Source organism: Lonchura striata, chromosome 2, assembly GCF_046129695.1.
Source record: "Lonchura striata isolate bLonStr1 chromosome 2, bLonStr1.mat, whole genome shotgun sequence".
Lineage (NCBI taxonomy): Eukaryota > Metazoa > Chordata > Aves > Passeriformes > Estrildidae > Lonchura > Lonchura striata.
Genome location: NC_134604.1, coordinates 109,804,881 through 109,823,963, shown reverse-complemented (window position 1 = coordinate 109,823,963; position 19,083 = coordinate 109,804,881). Strand labels below are relative to the sequence as shown.

General features: G+C 51.1%; 1 protein-coding gene and 1 long non-coding RNA gene across 2 annotated transcripts; both read left to right on the top strand.

Moving 5' to 3' along the window:
* Window positions 1-1,095: 1,095 nt before the first annotated feature.
* Window positions 1,096-11,419, top strand: LOC110479109 (uncharacterized). Its single transcript, XR_002466868.3, has 3 exons — window positions 1,096-1,155; window positions 11,045-11,187; window positions 11,318-11,419. It is a non-coding gene; the product is annotated as an uncharacterized LOC110479109 (long non-coding RNA).
* A 2,639-nt stretch (window positions 11,420-14,058) lies between these two features.
* RPL8 (ribosomal protein L8) lies at window positions 14,059-17,766 on the top strand. Its single transcript, XM_077781670.1, has 6 exons — window positions 14,059-14,141; window positions 14,305-14,448; window positions 15,848-15,989; window positions 16,258-16,476; window positions 17,232-17,347; window positions 17,567-17,766. The coding sequence occupies exons 2-6, from the start codon at window positions 14,311-14,313 to the stop codon at window positions 17,723-17,725; spliced, it is 774 nt and encodes a 257-aa protein (XP_077637796.1). The 5' UTR covers window positions 14,059-14,141; window positions 14,305-14,310; the 3' UTR covers window positions 17,726-17,766.
* Window positions 17,767-19,083: the final 1,317 nt, after the last annotated feature.

Genomic DNA, 19,083 nt, shown 5'->3' with positions numbered 1-19,083 from the left:
ATCCAGCAGGATTCTTACTTTTGATACAAATACACATTTTATGGAGAAAAGGCAAGAAGCGATTATGTCCAAATCAACACTTGCAGTGTACAGGGACCATTAGGGTCCAAACTCACTGCTCCACACCAGAATTCCAGACATGCACTGAAAATGCCGGGCCTGGGAAGTTACTCTGGCTCCTAAGGAGGGGATGCCCAAGCATATGAGAACCAACGTACAATTAGAAATGTGAAGAAACCTTTACTATTTAACTGCTTTAAAGCAATGAGCAGAGAAAAATTGGGAAGGCCAGAGTCATTGCATTCTATGATCTTGGCCTTCCAGACCACACAGGTGCAGAGGCCAAGGGGGTGGGTGCTGTAGAGAGGGGCTGTGTGTTTTCCTTCAGAACAGCCTGGAAGCTGCTCAGGAATCCCAGCACTTAGGACTTGTCTCAGAGAAGTCAATCTGCGGTCGACTGTGCCTCGCTCTCGTGTGTTTTTAATAGAAGCATTTAAAATAATTTCAAGATTGAGGCATGTACAAGTTAAACTTTGAGTAGAAGCTGGAGAACAAATAGAGCCGTGCTAAATTGGTTTCTGGTACAGCCTCACAATATATTCAAGATGCTAGCTAATCCCAAGTGATCCCATAAAAATTAATCTCCTACCACCAAGTCAGTCTTAAATTTGTAGGTGAGGTTACTATAGTCTCAGCCTGATTGGATCTCTTTTCCATCAGGAATTGGCAAAGCAAATAAAATCTTTATGGCTAAATTAATCATATTTTATGTGTGATATTTATAATTGTCTGTGTTGTTTATAAAGTATAAGTAAATATAATCTCTATAAATGTCTAACCATGCATTTATTGTGGAATAATAACACTTATATTAATTGAAAGATTAATACTATTTGTCCATAACTTCATTAATGCAAAGTAAGCTGCACTAAGGTGTGGAATCCTCTGGATCTTGAGATGGGCCAAAAGATAAGAAAGGACAAAATTCACCTCCAACAACCAGTGAACAAGGAGTTAAGGTACTAGAAACTGAAGCCTCTACAAACCCAGAGTTAAAAGCCTCTGCCAATTCTGGAATGGAAATTAAAGCCTGCCCCTACCACCAGGAAGTGACAGCAGCCAGGGGAAAATGGGAAGGGAGAAAGGAACGGTGAGGTGAGAGACAAAGGCTATAAAAGCCCCGCGGGCTGCAAGGTGAATTCACCGTCCATCCCCGCGGGCTGCAAGGTGAATTCACCGTCCATCCCCACAGAAGGCGGAATGCCCTGTGAGCCGGCCGGCCGTCAGCAGGCTGAGCTCCCGCTGCACCGGCGGCCGCAGCGGGGCCGGCCCGGGATGCGCGGGGGCCGGCGAGGGGCTGCGGCAGCGCCCGTGCGACCGTGCAGCCCGAGCTCAGGGCAGGAGAACCCCGCAGCGACGGGCTGAAGGCGCTGGCCGGGCAGAAACTGCAAAGGGAGAGGCAGATGCCGCTTTGCATGTCTGGGCTGGTGCGAATTCATCAGGCTCCGAGCCAGGTACAGCGCGCAAGTAGCTCCTGTTCGCTGTGCCTGACCTAAATCCAAGTGTTGCTTTGTCAGGTTTTAAGCAACACGTGTTCTGCTCGCCTCCCGTGGGGTAAGGCTGCTGGAGCCGGGTGTTGGGCTGGGAACCTGATGATTCAGCCGCAAAGTATGAGAGGGCTGTCCTGCAGCGAGGGGAGAAGCGGGGACACGGAGCCTTGCTGTGGATTTTGTGGTGGTCAAAGGTTTCGGTTCGCATCAAGAGAATTCTTATCTGCAAAGTTTCGAAGGGCTAAATATAGACCAGCCTCACATGGTAGATGGCAGTGAGGCTCTGCAAGCAACCCACTTCCCTGCTAACAGTGCTGGTGGGGGATTTCATGCCTTGTTTGTTTATTAAATAGTCGTTTTTCAGGATCGACATCAGCCCTGCAGCTCTCCTGTTTCCCATTCCTTAGCAATGCCCCCCCAGCAAGAATGCACAGCCAGCAGGAGTGCTGGAGCTGCCCCCAAATCCTTCATCCTCACTCCCACTGGCCTGGGGGAATACAGGAGTATTACACAAGAGGTCTTGGGCTGGTAAGATAAACATCTGCTATTTGAGACTGTGCCTTAAACCACCACATTGCCATGAATGACGTTTTCAATAGCAGGAAGCCAGGAATTACTCAATAGGAAGACTGAAGACTGCCAGCACTTCTGTGATTCCTGCTGCTGGCTGGGGCACGAGGGAAGTCCTCCTGGTAGGAAATCGGTGTGATCCCACTCACTGCAGACCTGTGGGATCACCAGATCCCACTCACTGCAGACACCCATGTCAAGACTGAGCATTCTACCCACAGATGATCCCAAGGTCCCATCCTCAGTGGAAGAACAGCCTTGGTGTTGAAGGCAGAGGGTGAAGGTGTCATCAGTGAGAGATGAGAAGACTACAGCCAATTGAGATTGTTGCTGTGTAAATCCACTCGGGCCCCAATCATGACATGTGAGATTTTTCCAGGCAGTGAAGACAATTTCAAAGATCCACATTTGAGCTCTAACCAAACAAGCAATTGAATAAAAAATAAACAGTCATAAAAAATAAAATCTCTGCTTATATGAGATTTCAAGAAGACGTGACAAAAATGAGTTTATGAGAACATAGAATAGTCTACACCTATAAACATCTTTTTGCTTTAACTGCTGCCCTGCTGGGGGGTTTCCAAGGCCCTGAGTGCACAATAGCCCTTAGGAGCCAAATCTGGGACCCCCATCCCAGCAGTTTCTGGCTCTGGAACGTGGCAGGGAGGGCACTGCGCCCTGCTCCCACTGCTTCCTGACAGGTATCTAAAAGAATAAAACCAGAAACATCTCAAAAGCAGGCTCTATGAATGCTGTCATACTTGCAAAGCAAAATTAAAATTAGTGCTGCTGCAGAATGACAGACGTGGAATAATATGCCAAAAACTAATTCTTGAAAGAAAGGAAATGTGTGCCTCCAGTACCTGAATCAAGATCTCAGTGTACAATGGCACAGGCAGAGAGGCTGTACAAAATCTTTAGTTATTTAACCACTTGTGCGTGTTCCTGTGGGAAGGGAAATGACAGATTCGTTTTCCTGTGGAGGATTCATTAGTATGCTGTGATTGGTGAGTCAGTATTTTTAGCTTAGTGAGCTCAAGATGTATTGTGGTTTAGGCCTCACAAGTTACCAACTCTGGGTAACAAATTAAAAGGGGGGGGAAAAAAAGAAGAGAGTGTGTTAGGAATAGAAGAGTGATTTTTCCAAGCTCTTTTATGAACCATCCTCCTCACTTGTTTAGAATTAAGTGCCTATTAACTCCATTTCGGGAAGGTGGTGATTAAACCAGGTCAAATGGAAGTGATTAGCTTGGATTATCCCTGTCATGGAAAAATTCACTGGAAGATCTAAGAGGGAGGAAATTGCCTCCAAGATCCCAGCAAGTTCTGTTGGAAGGTGGATGGATTTGCTTTTCCCCCTGCAAAAGAGCCTTGGCCCACACAGGATCCCTCTAGATACCTCAGACTTGCTTTGAATTTGTTTCAATCTTGGAAATTTCCACAGGTCTGCTCCCACTTGTATCTGTCACCTCAGGTGAGAATTTTGGAAGCATCCCTGGAGACTGAAGCTGCCTTTCCTCAGAGGTCTTTAAGGTCTTTAACCCTTTCACTTCTGGTGCTAAAATTTACTAAGGAAATGTTCAGATGGACAAGGAATATTAATAATAACAACAATAATAATGATTAGTACCACTGTGCCTGTTGAGAGGGCAAACTCTGCAAGGCCAGCAACATGGCCCAAAAGAGAGAAAATAAACCTTGTGCTTGGGTCTGGGTTGAGAATTGGGAAGACATCCTGTCAAACCTCTCTCTCAGCACAGCCTCCTCAATTATGTGGTCCTGCCACAGAGAAACAAATACTTTGTGACTGCCATGATTACTAAGAAATAAGCAGTTTTTTATTGCAAGCACTGATACACAGAGTTTGCTGTGTATCCAAGGGGTTGCTTCCTCCTGGTGGCATCTCCCAGTGCTCCCTGCTTGCCTGGCTCTGCTGCTCTGGTTTAAGGAGGGTTTCAGCTGGCACCATTTCATCCCCCCTCTGCCACAGCACCTCACCTCCTGTGCTGTCCCCAGACCTGCCCTGGGGACAGGGGGGAGTGCTCTGTGTGTGCAAACCAACATCTGCCCGTGCTCACAGCTGTGCTTACTTTGTGCTGCGTATAGAAGAAAAGAGGATTATTTATGATCTAATCACGATGTGTTCCCCAAGCAAAACATTTTCTGCTCTGATTTATTGCTCACTTTAGGCCTGCCCCCAAGCATTGTTCTTATATTTGGAGCCAGTCACATTTTTTTCCCATTTGGAAATGGAAATCCTAAATGTAATGGCATATTTAATGGAAAAAAACCCCTGACAGTTACTTGGAGGGAGGAGGAATTTTACTTCTCTATTTACCCATTTTATGTTTGTTTTCTTTCTCACCTCCTTCCTTTTATTCTTTCTCTTATCTCTGAAAAAAAGGAAGGAAAACCACTATTTGGAGGCAAGGTAGGAGCAATATTTTGTCCTCATTTTCAGTTAAGAGATTAGAAAAGTTCAAAAGTTTTACCCAGAAAAAGTCCACATGAAAAGTACCTGTCATTTTCTGATTAGCACTGTGATACTATTGATCAAAAGTATCCAGCCAATGAACCTGTGTAAATTAAACACGCTTGTGCACTCTATGGAGCCAGCATTTCTTGGCAACTACAAAAGAAATGCTTTTTCTGTTTTAATTCAGAGAGATTTACAAAGCTTATGCAACTGGCCTTAGAGCTTGGGTTTCTTTTTATCTCACAAATATCAAAAAAGAGAGGTTCCCCCCCACCCCCAGCCTTCTCTTGCTAAAGGACTTCTCAGAGGACCAACAAAATCAAATTAGTTTTGTAGGCTGCACTTAGAAGATAGAGGAGAATGCAGGTCTTTAACAAATTGAGCTTTTCTCCCATGTGTTTCTCAGGAGTTTTGATTCAATCAATCTCAGAAGAGTTTTTACACAGTCTGAATAAAAATTCTTTAAAAATCTATTTATAAACCTTTCTCCCTTCCTCCATTTCTAATTCCCCTCAGTAGCTCAGAATTCCTTTCTGTTTTGAGGCATGAAATCCCTTTAGCTCTATTGCCTACACAGCAAAGGAAGAGAACAAAGCAAGAGAATATGAAAAAGAAAACAACCCCCAAGAAAATAATTAGATTTTCTTTTTTCAAAAACCTTATCCATCATTATGCCATAAGAAAACAACAACAACAAATTATTACCAAAACATATACTTTTTCCCTGTCTTGTGGGAACACAGACATCTATCAAGCAAGAGAGAATCCTGTGCTATTGTGTTTGGTTACTAAGATGGATGCACAAACTGCCCCGGCTGTAGCCTCCAGGAATGTTGTCACCAAACAAATGTTGCCATTGAAGTGTTGGTAGGAGGTACATTAGGAAATTCGAGGAGGAAAAAAACCTTTTTTTTTTCCCCTTGAGAAGGGGGGTGTTGCGTAGGAAAACCAGCTAATAGCTAAATCTGGAAGTACAGCTGGGTGCTCTTAAATTAGAAATCTTTAGGAGGTCTCCCACACATCCCTGCAAGTTTGCTGAAGAGTTGTGCATTGCTGCAGATATGTTTCACCTCCTCCAGATTTTCTGTTTCTTGCTAAACTTCTCCATGGCTTTAAGCCTCTCTCTGTTAACTCCCCAGTGTCTCTCTGGCCAGGGTCTCACTCCTCTTCCATCTCTCCTTCCAATTCTCTTAGTTCCTTAGTATGGTTTCAGTCCTGTATCTCAGCTGCTCAAGAGGACAGAAAATTGGCTCAGTGGATTTCTCCCCTTCTCCATCAGCTGTCCCCGTTTATCTCATTAAGAAAAAAATAAGATGATCCAGACATATGAGTAAAAAAACCACTTATTTTCTTACCCATTTTCTTGCATCACTCTCCCCTGCAGGCAATTTGATTGTTGTTTTACAATACAGGCTTGGCCCTGAATCTGGTGGATTGTCAATTTTCCCCTGTTTGCAGCTGAAAATAATTTTTCAGAAAAGATGGTCCTGCTCCAGTCTGAGACGACCAGCACAGGGTTTGAGCTCTGCCTTGCAAGGACTCGTGCACAAAAGGCTGTGTTCTGCAACTCAAACCCACACAATTTTGATACTTGTAAGCAATGGGATTATCTCACCAGAGAGTTGGACAGTTTTTCCAGGATCAGTGATTAGATCAATGTATGGTTAGAGATACGGGAGAGAAGTAGCTCCTCTCTTACTGTTGATACACAAAGCAAATTTCTTTTAAAAATGTGAATACTTACCAGTTACTGTGCAGGCTTTGAGGTTGCTGCACACAGGGAATTATTATTACCGCGTTTAGTGGGAGGGAAAGAACAACAACAAGGAAAGAATAATAACCAATTACTGTTCCTCAATGCCTTCCTCGCTAAGGCTAAAATGGATCTTGGTTTGAAGCTAAAATAAAGCGGAATTCTCGTGCTCATTGTCTCAGGAAGGAGCCGCAGAAATCAGGCGCTTTGTGCTCAGGGCCTCTAGAGGTCACCAGAACCTAATTAATGAGCAGAACGTGAAGTGCCAATTGCTTTGTTTTGATGGGGATTTTCCACCTCGGCGGCTCTGGGTCTCCCCTGTCCCGAGGAATGCGGGAATAGCCGGGAATAACAGGAAAGGCCGGCAGAGCCATTCCCTGCCGGAGAGCCCGGGCTGCGCAGGCGGCAGCTCCCTTTGGGGCGCCAGGCACAGTCACTGGATCGGCTTTTGTCCTCTGCCCTGCTGGGATTTTATCCCGTGCTGCTGTGCTAAATCCCGCCCTGGCACTGCCCGAGTGCCCCTGGGCAATGGCTCTGCCACACCCAGGGAATTCCAGGGGCATTGCCAAAGCCGGGGGTTGCCAGGAGAACAGTGACTCAAAAGGGGACACGGCCAGGATTCTTCTAGCATGGTTTATTATTCTTCTACCATTCTTCTAGCATGGTTTATTATTATTCTTCTACCATTCTTCTAGCATGGTTTCCTTCCAGGTCACCCTGTGCTGCATTTACAGGGAAGGTTTGAGAGGAGAGCTGCAATTATGATGAAGTGGTTGTCATGCGGTCAGGGACCTCATCTGCTTCATGCAAGAGCAGAAGGGAAAGCTCAAGTAATTTCCCTGGAATTCCCTCCAGAGTTTAGGAATGAGACAGGCTAGGAAACTTGGTACAGCTGAGGGAGACTGTTTATTTCAAGACAGCAAACAGAAGCTGATCCTTTCAGGAGAAATTCCTCTGGGGAGAGCAGAGGTATTTATTTTGGGAGCAGTCAGTGGAACGGAGGCCTGTGGTGTCTCTGCAGAGGATTTTTCTCTCTGGAAAGGCAGGAGTGCTGAATGCAGACGAGTGGCCTGTATCCTGCCAGGATGCTGAGGGTGGTTTGGGGGGGCTGCTGCAAGAGGATCCCCACAAAGGGCTCCTTTGCTTTTGGGTACAAGACACTGCAAGCCCAAGATGTTTCCTCGGAGTCCAAGGAGCTTTTCTGGATGCAGAACAGGAGATGAGGCTTTGTCCCCTCTGCAGTCCCTACAGGAGCCCCTGGCTGTGGCCCTTCCCTTGCCAGGTGGCAGCAGGTGACTCCCCTGTGCCCTGCTCTGGAGCAGCAGTAATGGGATCTCCCCGAGGATGTTTGCTGGGATTAGCAGGTGTGTTATTTTTGCAGACTGGAACTGTGATGCTGCAGGTTGGCAGGAGTCCACGTGTCAGTTCCTAATCCCAGGCAAAGCCCTGAGAGGTCAATAAAACCACAAACGGAGGCAAGTGCCCACCTAAAGGAGGTCAGGATTATATTCCTAGTAGCATACTATTCCCAGAGAGAAAACACAGCCATTCTTTATTTCCTCCCCTTTCAAAAGATGCACAGAGTTAAGGGCTTCCCTTCTCAGTTCCTTTTCAAGGCAGGGTCCTAGAGAAACCTTGCTGTTTCTTCCCCTTTTCCAAACAGCAATCTCATCAAAATTTCTTGGTGGCTGCCATCTGTTGCAAGCAGAACACCACCCCTTTTGCTATTTACAGTGCAATTAACCTTCAGCAAATTAGCTTGTGACTGTCATGAAAGGATTAATTAAGGCAACACACCCTTGACTTGTTCCCACTGTGCATTTATGCGGGTGCACCCACGGCTCTGCCAAAGCCCTTCCAGAATCAAGGGAGTAGTTTTTATCCTTTATTATCCCAACAAATTAGCCAGCCAGGGGAGATGCTTGAGGGATGGGCTCCAGCAGGCACAGTCCCATGGAAGTAGCTGTGGAGATAGAGGACCTGGCCTTGCCCAGCAGTGCGGGTGCTTCCCTGTGTCACTGCCCTGGAATCAGGATGTGGGGCCATGAATCAGCCAGCTCAGCTCACAGTTGTAGTTGAAGCAGCCAAAAGATGAAGCTGCTTCCAAAATATCAGGCTGTGATGTGCTGCAGCCGTGCTTTGGAAGCACAGCCTATTTTGCCTAGCACCATCAGACTTCCATCTGGATTCCCGTGCCTGGGAGGCCAAGGCTTCCTGAGAGCCCCAGACCCCTGATCTGTGCAGGTGTGCAGGATGTGTCTGGGTTAGCCAGACAACCCTGTTCTTGCTCCAGGCTTGGAGAATCCTTAGGGAGATTCTCCCAGCTCTAGCACAGCCTGAGTATTGATGGAAAAATAGGCTTTGGCCAGAGAATTCCAGCATGGTGGCCCTGCCTCTGCTCCTCTTCCCACCAGCTGTAACTCCTGGCAGAGAAACAGCGAGACTGGTAAAGGCTGTCATGTCTTAAAGCAAAGCAGCTTCTTGTTTAATCCCAGATGGCAACTAAGTACCAGCAGCTGCTCACTCACCCACCTCCTGCTTCTGTGGGATGGGGAGGGGAATTGAAAAAAAGGCAAAACTCATGGGTTGAGATAGAACAGTTCAATACTTGAAGTAAAAAATAATAACAGCAATAATAATAGGAAAAAAAGAGATGCATAAACCCCATGAGGGACAAGCGATGCAGAGTAGAGCTGCTCACCACCCAGCCTGTCCCTGGGCAGTGGTCAGCCCCTCCCAGCCAATATGGACAGTTCATATGGACAGACACTCTGTGGTGAGGAGTATCCCTGTGGCCAGCTTGGCTCAGCTGTCCTGGCCATGCTCCCTCACAGCTCCTCACTGGCAGAGCACGAGGCACTGCGAAGTCCTGGATTTAGAGTAAGCACTGCTTAGCATGCTGATGTTTTACTTGTTGCTGTGAATGTTCTCATACTCAATCCAAAACACAGCACTGTACCAGCTACTGGGAAGAAAATCAACTCTCTTCCAGCCAAACCAGGATACAACTGTAAGAGACGATGTCCTGAAGGCAAGAATCTCAGGGCTCAAAGCTGCACGAGAGCAGCTGCTGCACAGCAGTGCAGTGCCAGGGAATACCTGCATTGCTTTTGTTCTGCTGTCAGGAGCCCTGTGGCTCACACTGTCTCGCCCAGCATGGGCTTGTCTCACTGTATCTCTGGCCCTGCCACCTCCTCCTCATGCTGAGAAATATCCCACAGATTGGATGTGGGAGATGACATCAGCCCAGGGCCTGGGGGCCTCTTTTCAAACCACAGCATCACCTCCACTTCTCGAAGTTACAGAGAATTATGATCCCTGGTAGTGCTCCACACTTGTATTTCGTTGTCACTGAGATTCTTAGGGCACGGCACACAGCCACACTGTTCTGACAAACCTGGGCAGTATTTTTTATTGCCATCCAATGTAAACCACTCACTTGCATTTCTTTGGATCCATTAATTTTGAAAGCACAGCTAAAGTAAATAAATAACCTTGTTTTGAGCTCAGTCCATGCTTGGATGTGCCAGGTAATACAATGTTGTTATTCCTTGATGATGAAAGTGTTAACTAATGTTGTCTCTTATAAGAAGAAATCAGGTATAAAATTACATCATCATTAATGAAGTTCTGTCATCTGTTTGCATTTCTTCTCTGATTTCTGAATGTTATCTGGGCTGGAAAACCTGGAGGCTTTCAGGGTTTTGCATTTGTGTGTGCATCCTAAGGAATCTTGAGTGCATAGGGACCTAGATGCATACTATTCCCAGCCTCCTCCTGGTTTTCTCTGATGGAAAAATACTTCAGAATCTGCTTGAGTGGTACCAGCACTGGGGCCCTGGGCAGCACCATGCTCTGATCCTGAGGTGTGCTTAAATACAGCCTGTGGTGACACAAATAGGTGACAACCAGTCAGCACTACTGGGAGGAAAGGCTGAGACAGCCTCTGATGTGATGATGGCAAACACAGAACTCTTCACACTCTTCTGGAACAGACATTTCTACCCATATTCAGGGCACCCAAAAAGCTGGCAGGGAGGAGTTAAGGATGATCCCAGTTCCAGCCTTACCCTCTGTGTTGCAGCAGTACCTGGGCAGGGTGGCAGCTGCCCAAGCCCACAAAAGAGGCTGCAGCTTCACAGATGATGACAGCACTGTGAAGACTGCACCACAAATTAAATAACAATAAAATGAAAATAAAGCATAGTTGATACTGTATAATGAACCTGATGAGTGTACTAAATCATTACACAACTACTTCTTACGTGATTACTAAGTCCTTAACTAAGAACATGAAAGAGGAGTGACCAATGTAATTTGCTGGGTTTATGGGCATTATTTGGAAATTCAGGTTCTTATCTAGTTCCTTAGAGATCTGTCTCTTGCCTCATTTAGTAGCAAAAATTAACCAGACTCCTGCTGCCACAGGAACCATAAATGAAATTCTCAAGGTGTCCCCACTCAGGGTGAATGTAAACTCAGTGTAAACCAAAGTGAGTGGCAGTGTGCCATCGTGCACTGAGCTGTCACACGGGGCTCAGGACGAGCAGCTGTCCCCCTGCCTGTGTGAGGGATGGTGACCTCCAGCAGAGGGGCAGGGTGGACTCCTGGCCAAGCAAATCCTTTTACCTGGGCTGAATCCAACAAGGATCCTGGCTCTGAGCCCTTTTCATCAAGGGGTTTTGCATCTTACAGGAGGGTGAGCTCCACAGCCCCAGGAAGACCGTGGTGGAAGCTCATCTGTCAAGACGTGGTGGATGAGGAAGTTCTTCAGCTGCAGGAGAGAAGCAATGGCATGTGTGGGGCTGAAGAGCTTTTCCTAATTTCCAGTGAGCCAAGTAAGGTTAAATAGTCCCTCTTCAGTGAACTGGGTCGTTGGCAGTGACCTGTTCTGGAAAAGTGGCCTCTGATGCAGAAAATCTGGTGGGCTGTTAAAGAAGTTAAGGCACTTTTCATTTCCCCTTCCAGGGCGAAGCACAAGTTGATTAGGAACACTAAGATGATTACCTCTGCTTTGCTGTATCTCTCAATTATGCCCTAATTAATATTGATTAAAATCTGGCAAAGGCAGCTTAAAGCACCTGCTGGGCTTTTATCTTCAGTTACTTCTTCACCCAAAACCTACAGCTCTTAAACTGCACAGTACAATCTGATTATTCCAGATCCAGCTGCATCTGTGATGGCTGGAGCCTTCTCCTACAAACTGCAGCTTGGTCCAGCTGTTTAAGGAAGGATTTGGCATGGCAGCTCTTAGCTCGGGGTCCCTGCTTGTTAATGTGAGATCCCACAACAGGCTTTGGATCTCCTAGTTTTAGGTTTAAACCAAATGTCTCTCCCCCTGTACTGGGCACTGGTGAGGCCACACCTCGAGTGCTGTGTCCAGTTCTGAGCTTTTCAGTTCAGGAGGGACATTGAGGGGCAGGAGAGAGCCCAGAGGAGGGAACAGAGCTGGGGAAGGGTCTGGAGCACAAGGAGAGGCTGAGGGAGCTGGGAATGTTTAGGCTGGAGAAAAGGAGGCTCAGGGGTGACCTTACTGCTCTCTACAACTCCCTGACAGGAGGGTGTAGCCAGGTGGGGACTGGTCTCTTCTCCCAGGTAACCAGTGCCAGAGGAGAGGACCATCAGGGGAGTTTAGGTTGGACAGCAGGAAGGATTTCCTCACAGGAGGTGTCAGACATTGGAACGGGCTGCCCAAGGAGGAGGTGCAGTCACTGTCCCTGGAGGTGTTCCAGGAAAGGCTGGATGTGGCACTCAGTGCCCTGCTCTGGGTGACACGGTGGTGTCCAGTCACAGGTTGGACTCGATGATCTCCGAGGTCTTTTCCAGCATAATCCAACCTGTGATTGTGTGAAGAAAGTGCTGGAGATGGGGAGCTGTGAACTCTGAGTCCCCTCCACCCCCCGTTCCTCCCTGGCCCCTCGCAGTGTGTCGAGGAGTGTTTTAAAACACAGGGAAGCGAGTCCTGAACACCGGATGGGCACTGCCCCGGGATGGGAACTAAACCGGGATAGGAACTATCCCGGGATAGGAACTGTCCTGGGATGAGAACTGTCCCGGGATGGGAAACCGGGATGGGAACTAAACCGGAATGGGCACTGTCCCGGCTCCCGCCTGCACGGGGACCTGCGGGTCTGGAGCGAGGAGAAAACAGCCGCGGTCCCCGCGGGGATTCCCGTGGAAGCACGCTGCTCGGAGACACCAATCACCACTGTGGACTATTTTTAACTATCCATTTTCTACTTATCCATATAAAATGCATAGGTTTTGTTTACATTATCCCCTGAAACACGCGCTGAGTGTTTCAGGCTGGCCTTTGTTTGCCGCTGCTTTGAGCGCTGCAAACTCAAGCCGCGGCAATGGGGAGAGCTTTTGCCATTTCCCTCGCGGTAAATCGGAGCCGCGGCCCCGCACCGCCGGAGCTCCCCGTGCCCGTCTCGGAGCGCTCCCGTCTGGCCGCAACAGCTCCCGGGAGCTCGCTGTGCCCGCTCCCGGTGCCCGCCCCATCCCGGAGCTCTCCGGTGCCCATTTCCCCGTGCCCGCCCATCCCGGAGCTCTCCCGTGCCCGTTTCCCCGTGTTCCCCGTGCCCCATCCCGGAGCTCTCCGGTGCCCATTTCCCCGTGCCCCATCCCGGGGCTCTCCAGTGCCCGTTTCCCCGTGCCCCATCCCGGGGCTCTCCGGTGCCCGTTTCCCCGTGCTCCATCCCGGGGCTCTCCCGTGCCTGTTTCCCCGTTTCCCCGTGCCCGTTTCCCCGTGTTCCCCGTGCCCCATCCCGGTCTCTCCTGTGCCCGTTTCCCCGTGCCCCATCCCGGGTCTCTCCCGTGCCCGTTTCCCCGTGCCCCATCCCGGGTCTCTCCGGTGCCCGTTTCCCCGTGTTCCCCGTGCCCCATCCCGGGGCTCTCCGGTGCCCGTTTCCCCGTGCTCCATCCCGGGGCTCTCCTGTGCCCGTTTCCACGTGTTCCCCGTGCCCCATCCCGGTCTCTCCCGTGCCCGTTTCCCCGTGCCCCATCCCGGGGCTCTCCCGTGCCCGTTTCCCCGTGTTCCCCGTGCCCCATCCCCGGGCTCTCCCGTGCCCATTTCCCCGTGCCCCATCCCGGGGCTCTCCGGTGCCCGTGTTCCCCGTGCCCCATCCCGGGTTTCTCCCGTGCCCGTTTCCCCGTGTTCCCCGTGCCCCATCCCGGGGCTCTCCCGTGCCCGTTTCCCCGTGCCCCATCCCGGGGCTCTCCCGTGCCCGTTTCCCCGTGTTCCCCGTGCCCCATCCCGGGGCTCTCCCGTGCCCGTTTCCCCGTGCCCCATCCCGGGTTTCTCCCGTCCCCGTTTCCCCGTTTCCCCGTGCCCCATCCCGGTCTCTCCCGTGCCCGTTTCCCCGTGCCCCATCCCGGTCTTTCCCGTGCCCGTGTTCCCCGTGCCCCATCCCGGGGCTCTCCCGTGCCCGTTTCCCCGTGTTCCCCGTGCCCCATCCCGGGTTTCTCCCGTGCCCGTTTCCCCGTTTCCCCGTGCCCGTTTCCCCGTGTTCCCCGTGCCCCATCCCGGACTCTCCCGTGCCCGTTTCCCCGTTTCCCCGTGTTCCCCGTGCCCCATCCCGGGTTTCTCCCGTGCCCGTTTCCCCGTTTCCCCGTGCCCGTTTCCCCGTGTTCCCCGTGCCCCATCCCGCTCTCTCCCGCCCCGCTCCCGGAGGAGCCGCGCGCACGCGGGGGCTCCGCCTCTTCCCGCGTGACGTCACCGCGCCGGAACGCGGCCGTCGCCGCGCCGTGACGTCAGCGCTTCCGTCTTTCCCGGGGAGGCCGCGGTGAGGTAGGAGCGGGGCGGCCGCGGTCCCGGCCCGCATCCGCCGCCATCCGCGCCCGGGCGGCCGCGGGAGGGGGCCGGGGCAGGGGCGGGGTGCCGCCGAGCGTGTGGCGATTGCCGCCGAGCGTGTGGCGGGTGTCGCTGAGCTGTCCCCGCGCTGTCCCCGCAGGGCGCCATGGGCCGCGTCATCCGCGGGCAGAGGAAGGGCGCGGGCTCCGTGTTCCGCGCCCACGTGAAGCACAGGAAGGGCCCGGCCAAGCTGCGCGCCGTGGACTTCGCCGAGCGGCACGGCTACATCAAGGGCATCGTCAAGGTACGGGCGGCCGCGGCCCGGGGCCCAGCCCCGCTGCTCTGCGCTGCCGCCGTGCCCGCAGCGCTCTGGCCGGCCCCTACCCGTCTGGCCCGGATTCTGGCTTCTCTGTTCTCGGATACATCCTATTCCCTGAAAAGTCAAACTCTTCTAGGTTTGTGAGAACATCTCAGCAGGGAGGGCACGCTTGGTCAGCAGTAGGATTTTCTGCTGGAGCTTTGCTAAGAGTGGCAGTATCAGCGTGATTTTATGTTGCCTCAGAATTCCGTGTACTCAGGAAACATGGCTGGGCAGTTTCCCCATGTAGTTAACTGCACCTTAAAAAAATACAATAAAACCCCAAAATCTTTGTAAATGCAAGGGATAGCCATCATTTTAGTCTTGAGCAGTATGAGCAAGGCAGTACCTGTATTTGGGGTGTGGTGGTGGTTCTGGGGTGTCAGGGACCGTGGAGTGCCAGCAGTGCTACTGGCTGGATGCTCTGGGCAGCCCTTCAGTGTCCTACAGCACGATCATGTTCAGGCTGCAGAGAGAACTCTCTTCATCCTCACCTAACCGAGGTGATGATAGCAGCTGGGTAGCAAGGTTTGACTTGAAGTTCGTCATACAGAGGGGGTTTGGCCAACAGGGCTGAAAAAACGTCAGCAATGGGCACCAGCAGTTGGTGAGCTGTCCTAAAAGACAGAGACATCTTAGAGATGTGTCAGAGTCACTTGTCTGCAAATACATGGCTGGGTATTTTAATCCCAGTGTGCTTCAGGAACAGAAAGCACATGTTTCTGTCTGTGCTTCATAATTTAGGAGCTTCAAAAACTTTGTTTTACCTGAATGCAGAAAGTTAGAAATGCTTCAGTCCCAAGGAAACACATGGAGAAGTCACTGCCTGTGCCCAGCTCTGTCCTGCCCAAAGGTGGTTGGGCAAAGTGAAAGTGGATTTCTTGGTATGGAGAGACTGGATACCTGCAGAATGCCAGGGATAAAACTGCTCAGACAGGATTAGCTACAAACAGCACACTTATCCAGGCGTTATTTTGTGACCAGTGAATGATTTGGGCTGGAAGGGACCTCAGAGCTCATCCACTTCCACTCCTGTTGCCATGGGCAGGGGCACCTCCTGCTATCCCAGGCTGCTCCAAGCCCCATCCTGCCTGGCTATGGACGCTTCCAGGGATGGGGCAGCCACAGCTTCTCTGGGCACCTTGTGCCAGGGCCTGCCCACCTCACAGGGGGTGGGATGTAGGTACTGGGGCTCGTGTTGTATCAGACGTGACCCTTCAGCCCTGAGGGGTGTCTTGCTGAAAACCCTCCCAGTGACCACCCCCCTCTTCCCGAAGCTCTTTGGTTCCTGCAGAGCCCCTGGCAGGGGCCGTGTCCCGCCTAAGGCAGCTCTGCATTCCCACAGGACATCATCCATGACCCCGGGCGGGGCGCTCCGCTGGCCAAGATCGCCTTCCGCGACCCCTACCGCTTCAAGAAGCGCACGGAGCTGTTCATCGCCGCCGAGGGCATCCACACCGGGCAGTTCGTGTACTGCGGCAAGAAAGGTGGGCTGGGCTGGGCCGGGCTGGGCAGGGCTGGGCTGGGCTGGGCCGGGCTGGGCCGGGCTGGGCTGGGCTGGGCTGGGCTGGGCCGGGCTGGGCCGGGCTGGGCCGGGCTGGGCCGGGCTGGGCTGGGCCGGGTGTCCCAGCTCCTGGAGTTCGGGATGCTGACCCTGCCGCAGGGTCTGTGCTGCTGCTCTCCCGTGCTCAGCAGCGCTGTAACCCCAGCCCAGGGCCCCCAGTGAAGCTGTGGCTGCTCTCTTGCTCCTTGCAGCCCAGCTGAACATCGGCAATGTTCTGCCCGTGGGCACCATGCCCGAGGGCACCATCGTGTGCTGCCTGGAGGAGAAGCCCGGCGACCGCGGGAAGCTGGCGCGCGCCTCCGGGAACTACGCCACCGTCATCTCCCACAACCCCGAAACCAAGAAAACCAGAGTGAAGCTGCCCTCAGGCTCCAAGAAAGTCATTTCTTCTGCAAACAGGGCTGTTGTGGGTAAGGAGCAATCACTGTGAACTTGTCACTGGGCTTCTTGCCACTGACTCTTCCAAACAAGGCCCCACTTTTATCTTGGAAATAGTGTCATGTGCAGGGTGGACAGTCTGTGCTCAGATGCCTGGCTTGTATTTTACTCCTGCATTATATTTGCATGTTGCTAACCTAAATTTGGAGGTTTGACCTAGTGAGAGGACAGAAAACTAGATGCTCGTTGTCCTCAGGCTGTAGTGGAATTGCTCAGCCTGTGAAATCCAAAGTCTTGGGGAAGGACTTACATGGGAAATGGCATTTTGATCTTCTGCTCTTGGTACGCTGAAGGAGCCTGTTGTTGGTGTCAGGTGGGTGGAGTGTTCCAGGAGGTCTGACAAGGAATGACAAAACCACTGCCAAGAAGCAGAGGCTGCACCAGGTTTGTTGTGCACCTGACGGCTGAAATGGCTGCTGGTGACACTTGCCTGCCTCTAATCTGGTGTGTTAATCCAGTAAAATTGACTCAGTAAATCATGAAACAAGTAGGTATTTGACCTCAAAGTTCTTCACAGTCCCCTGAGCTCTTTCAATTCATACTTCACTTGAAAAACTTAATGTTGCTCAGGAAATCGTAGCAGTAAAACTGGCAGTGCTTTGAAAGAAAGCTCAATCCCGTGTGTATTGGATGAGAAAGAAGGCTGTAGCTCAGCTCTGTGGGTTACCTTTCCATGGTACTGGTGTGTGCTGTGTTTGGGTGTCACCATTCCTGCCATTCCCTGCAGGAATCGTGGCTGGTGGAGGCCGTATTGACAAGCCCATCCTGAAGGCTGGCCGTGCCTACCACAAGTACAAGGCCAAGAGGAACTGCTGGCCACGTGTCCGTGGTGTGGCCATGAACGTGAGTCTGTTTGGAGTCTGTCCCTCTGACAGTTCAGGAACGATTTGTGGGATATTGGGACGAGCCTGGGAGGGAAGCTAAATGTGCAGCCACAGGGTGAATTAGCAGCATTGATGGTGCGAAGTGAAGCAGTTACTCCTTTGTCCCCTTTAACCTGTTCATTTCTGTTGACCATCAGTTTCTGTGGTTACATCGCTGTCTTGCTTTCCCCCTGCACAGCCTGTGGAGCATCCCTTCGGAGGAGGCAACCACCAGCACATCGGGAAGCCCTCGACCATCCGCAGGGACGCTCCCGCGGGACGCAAGGTCGGGCTCATCGCCGCGCGCCGCACGGGGCGGCTGCGGGGCACAAAGACTGTGCAGGAGAAGGAGAACTGAGCTCCCACCCTGGGGGCCACACAATAAATTTGTACTACAGAGCTCGTGTGGAGTTCGTGGTGTCCGCTGCTGCGGTGGGGATAAAACTGGGATCGTGTTCGGCACAGGAGGTTGTGAGTGGAGATTCAGGGGGTTTTCCCCTTGCCTTGGAGAGCAGGAATTCTCTCGGCCAGCACTTCCAGTCTGGAGTAACACTGCTGGGGATGCTCTTGTGCCCTGGTGAGATGTTCATGTTGGCCTGGTTCTGTGGAAGCTGAGGCCGGACAAAGCAATCAAGTAATCCTGTGGTTAAACTTGGGAATCTGGCTGAAGGGATGCTCAATTGTCAGAGTTCATAATCTCTAACATAATGGTTTTCCATTTTTATCTTTTGGGGGCCTGGGAAGCTTGAGAGTTGCAAACTTGGGAAGTATTCCAGCTGCTCTCACTGCAAGGTTTGGGCTTCCTTTTGGAACTGTGAGGCTCAAGCCAAATGGAAGGTGCCTAAAAATTTTGAGGGTGTCACAGAGACTGCCCCTTCTACTCATCAGTTTTTGGGAAGGGGAGACAGCTTCAGACAGCTTTAAGTATCTCCCCTTTGCAGGTTGGTCATGGTGGGATATTCCAAGGTACTTCAGTAGCACTAATGTCCACTGGGAAGCTGTGTTCTTGTAAGAACAGCTGTCCTGTGAAAAGCCAGCTTTTGTAGGGGAATGGGAAAACTAATGAGGTTTAGTGCAAAATGGCTTTACTGCAGCTTTTCTGGACTGGCCTCAGGAGGGAAAAATCACTGAAAGCAGATGGGGCTCACCTTCATGGCCGAGCACACCCAAAGCCAGGACTCCTGTTGATCTGGAGCAGCTCTGGCTGTGCTGGAGGGGTCTGTGCTAAGGGCCAGACTTCCATGTTTGGGAGTGACTTGCATTGATGGGAATCCAGTGGAATGCAAAGTGGGAAAAATAATTTCTACACCCACCCACAAATCCAGTACTGGAGCTGGCCATGTGTGTCTGGGGAGGGAAAGGTGACTTAAAAAGCCCAAACCACAGCTTGGAGAAAGGCATCAGATCCCACTAGGGAGAAAAAGCAAAGCAAGGCAAGTTTTGTTTGTTTATATTGCTCCAATTCCACCAAGGTCTGAAGTTCCCAACTGTTCTTGCCATGAGGTCAGAAGCCCTTGGGTTCCTGTGCTCTCCTGCCAGGGCCCACAGTGTAATACTGTTCCCAAACACCATCAGAAGAGCAACTGAAGTATTTGATGTTCCACAAAAATTTGTATTAAAAGTACCTAAAGGACTCACAGAAAGCCATGGTTTCCGACCACATTTGGGTCAGTTGGCCCCATACATTTTTTTGGGGAGGGAGATGGTTACTGATCC

What these genes read in the sequence shown, in the direction of transcription:
- RPL8 (XM_077781670.1), top strand. Translation starts at nt 14,311, where the DNA reads ATGGGCCGCGTCATCCGCGGGCAGAGGAAGGGCGCGGGCTCCGTGTTC. An exon ending in TGCAAACAGGGCTGTTGTGG is followed by an intron (nt 16,477 to 17,231) that starts GTAAGGAGCAAT and finishes CATTCCCTGCAG; the next exon opens with GAATCGTGGCTGGTGGAGGC. An exon ending in TCCGTGGTGTGGCCATGAAC is followed by an intron (nt 17,348 to 17,566) that starts GTGAGTCTGTTT and finishes CCCCCTGCACAG; the next exon opens with CCTGTGGAGCATCCCTTCGG.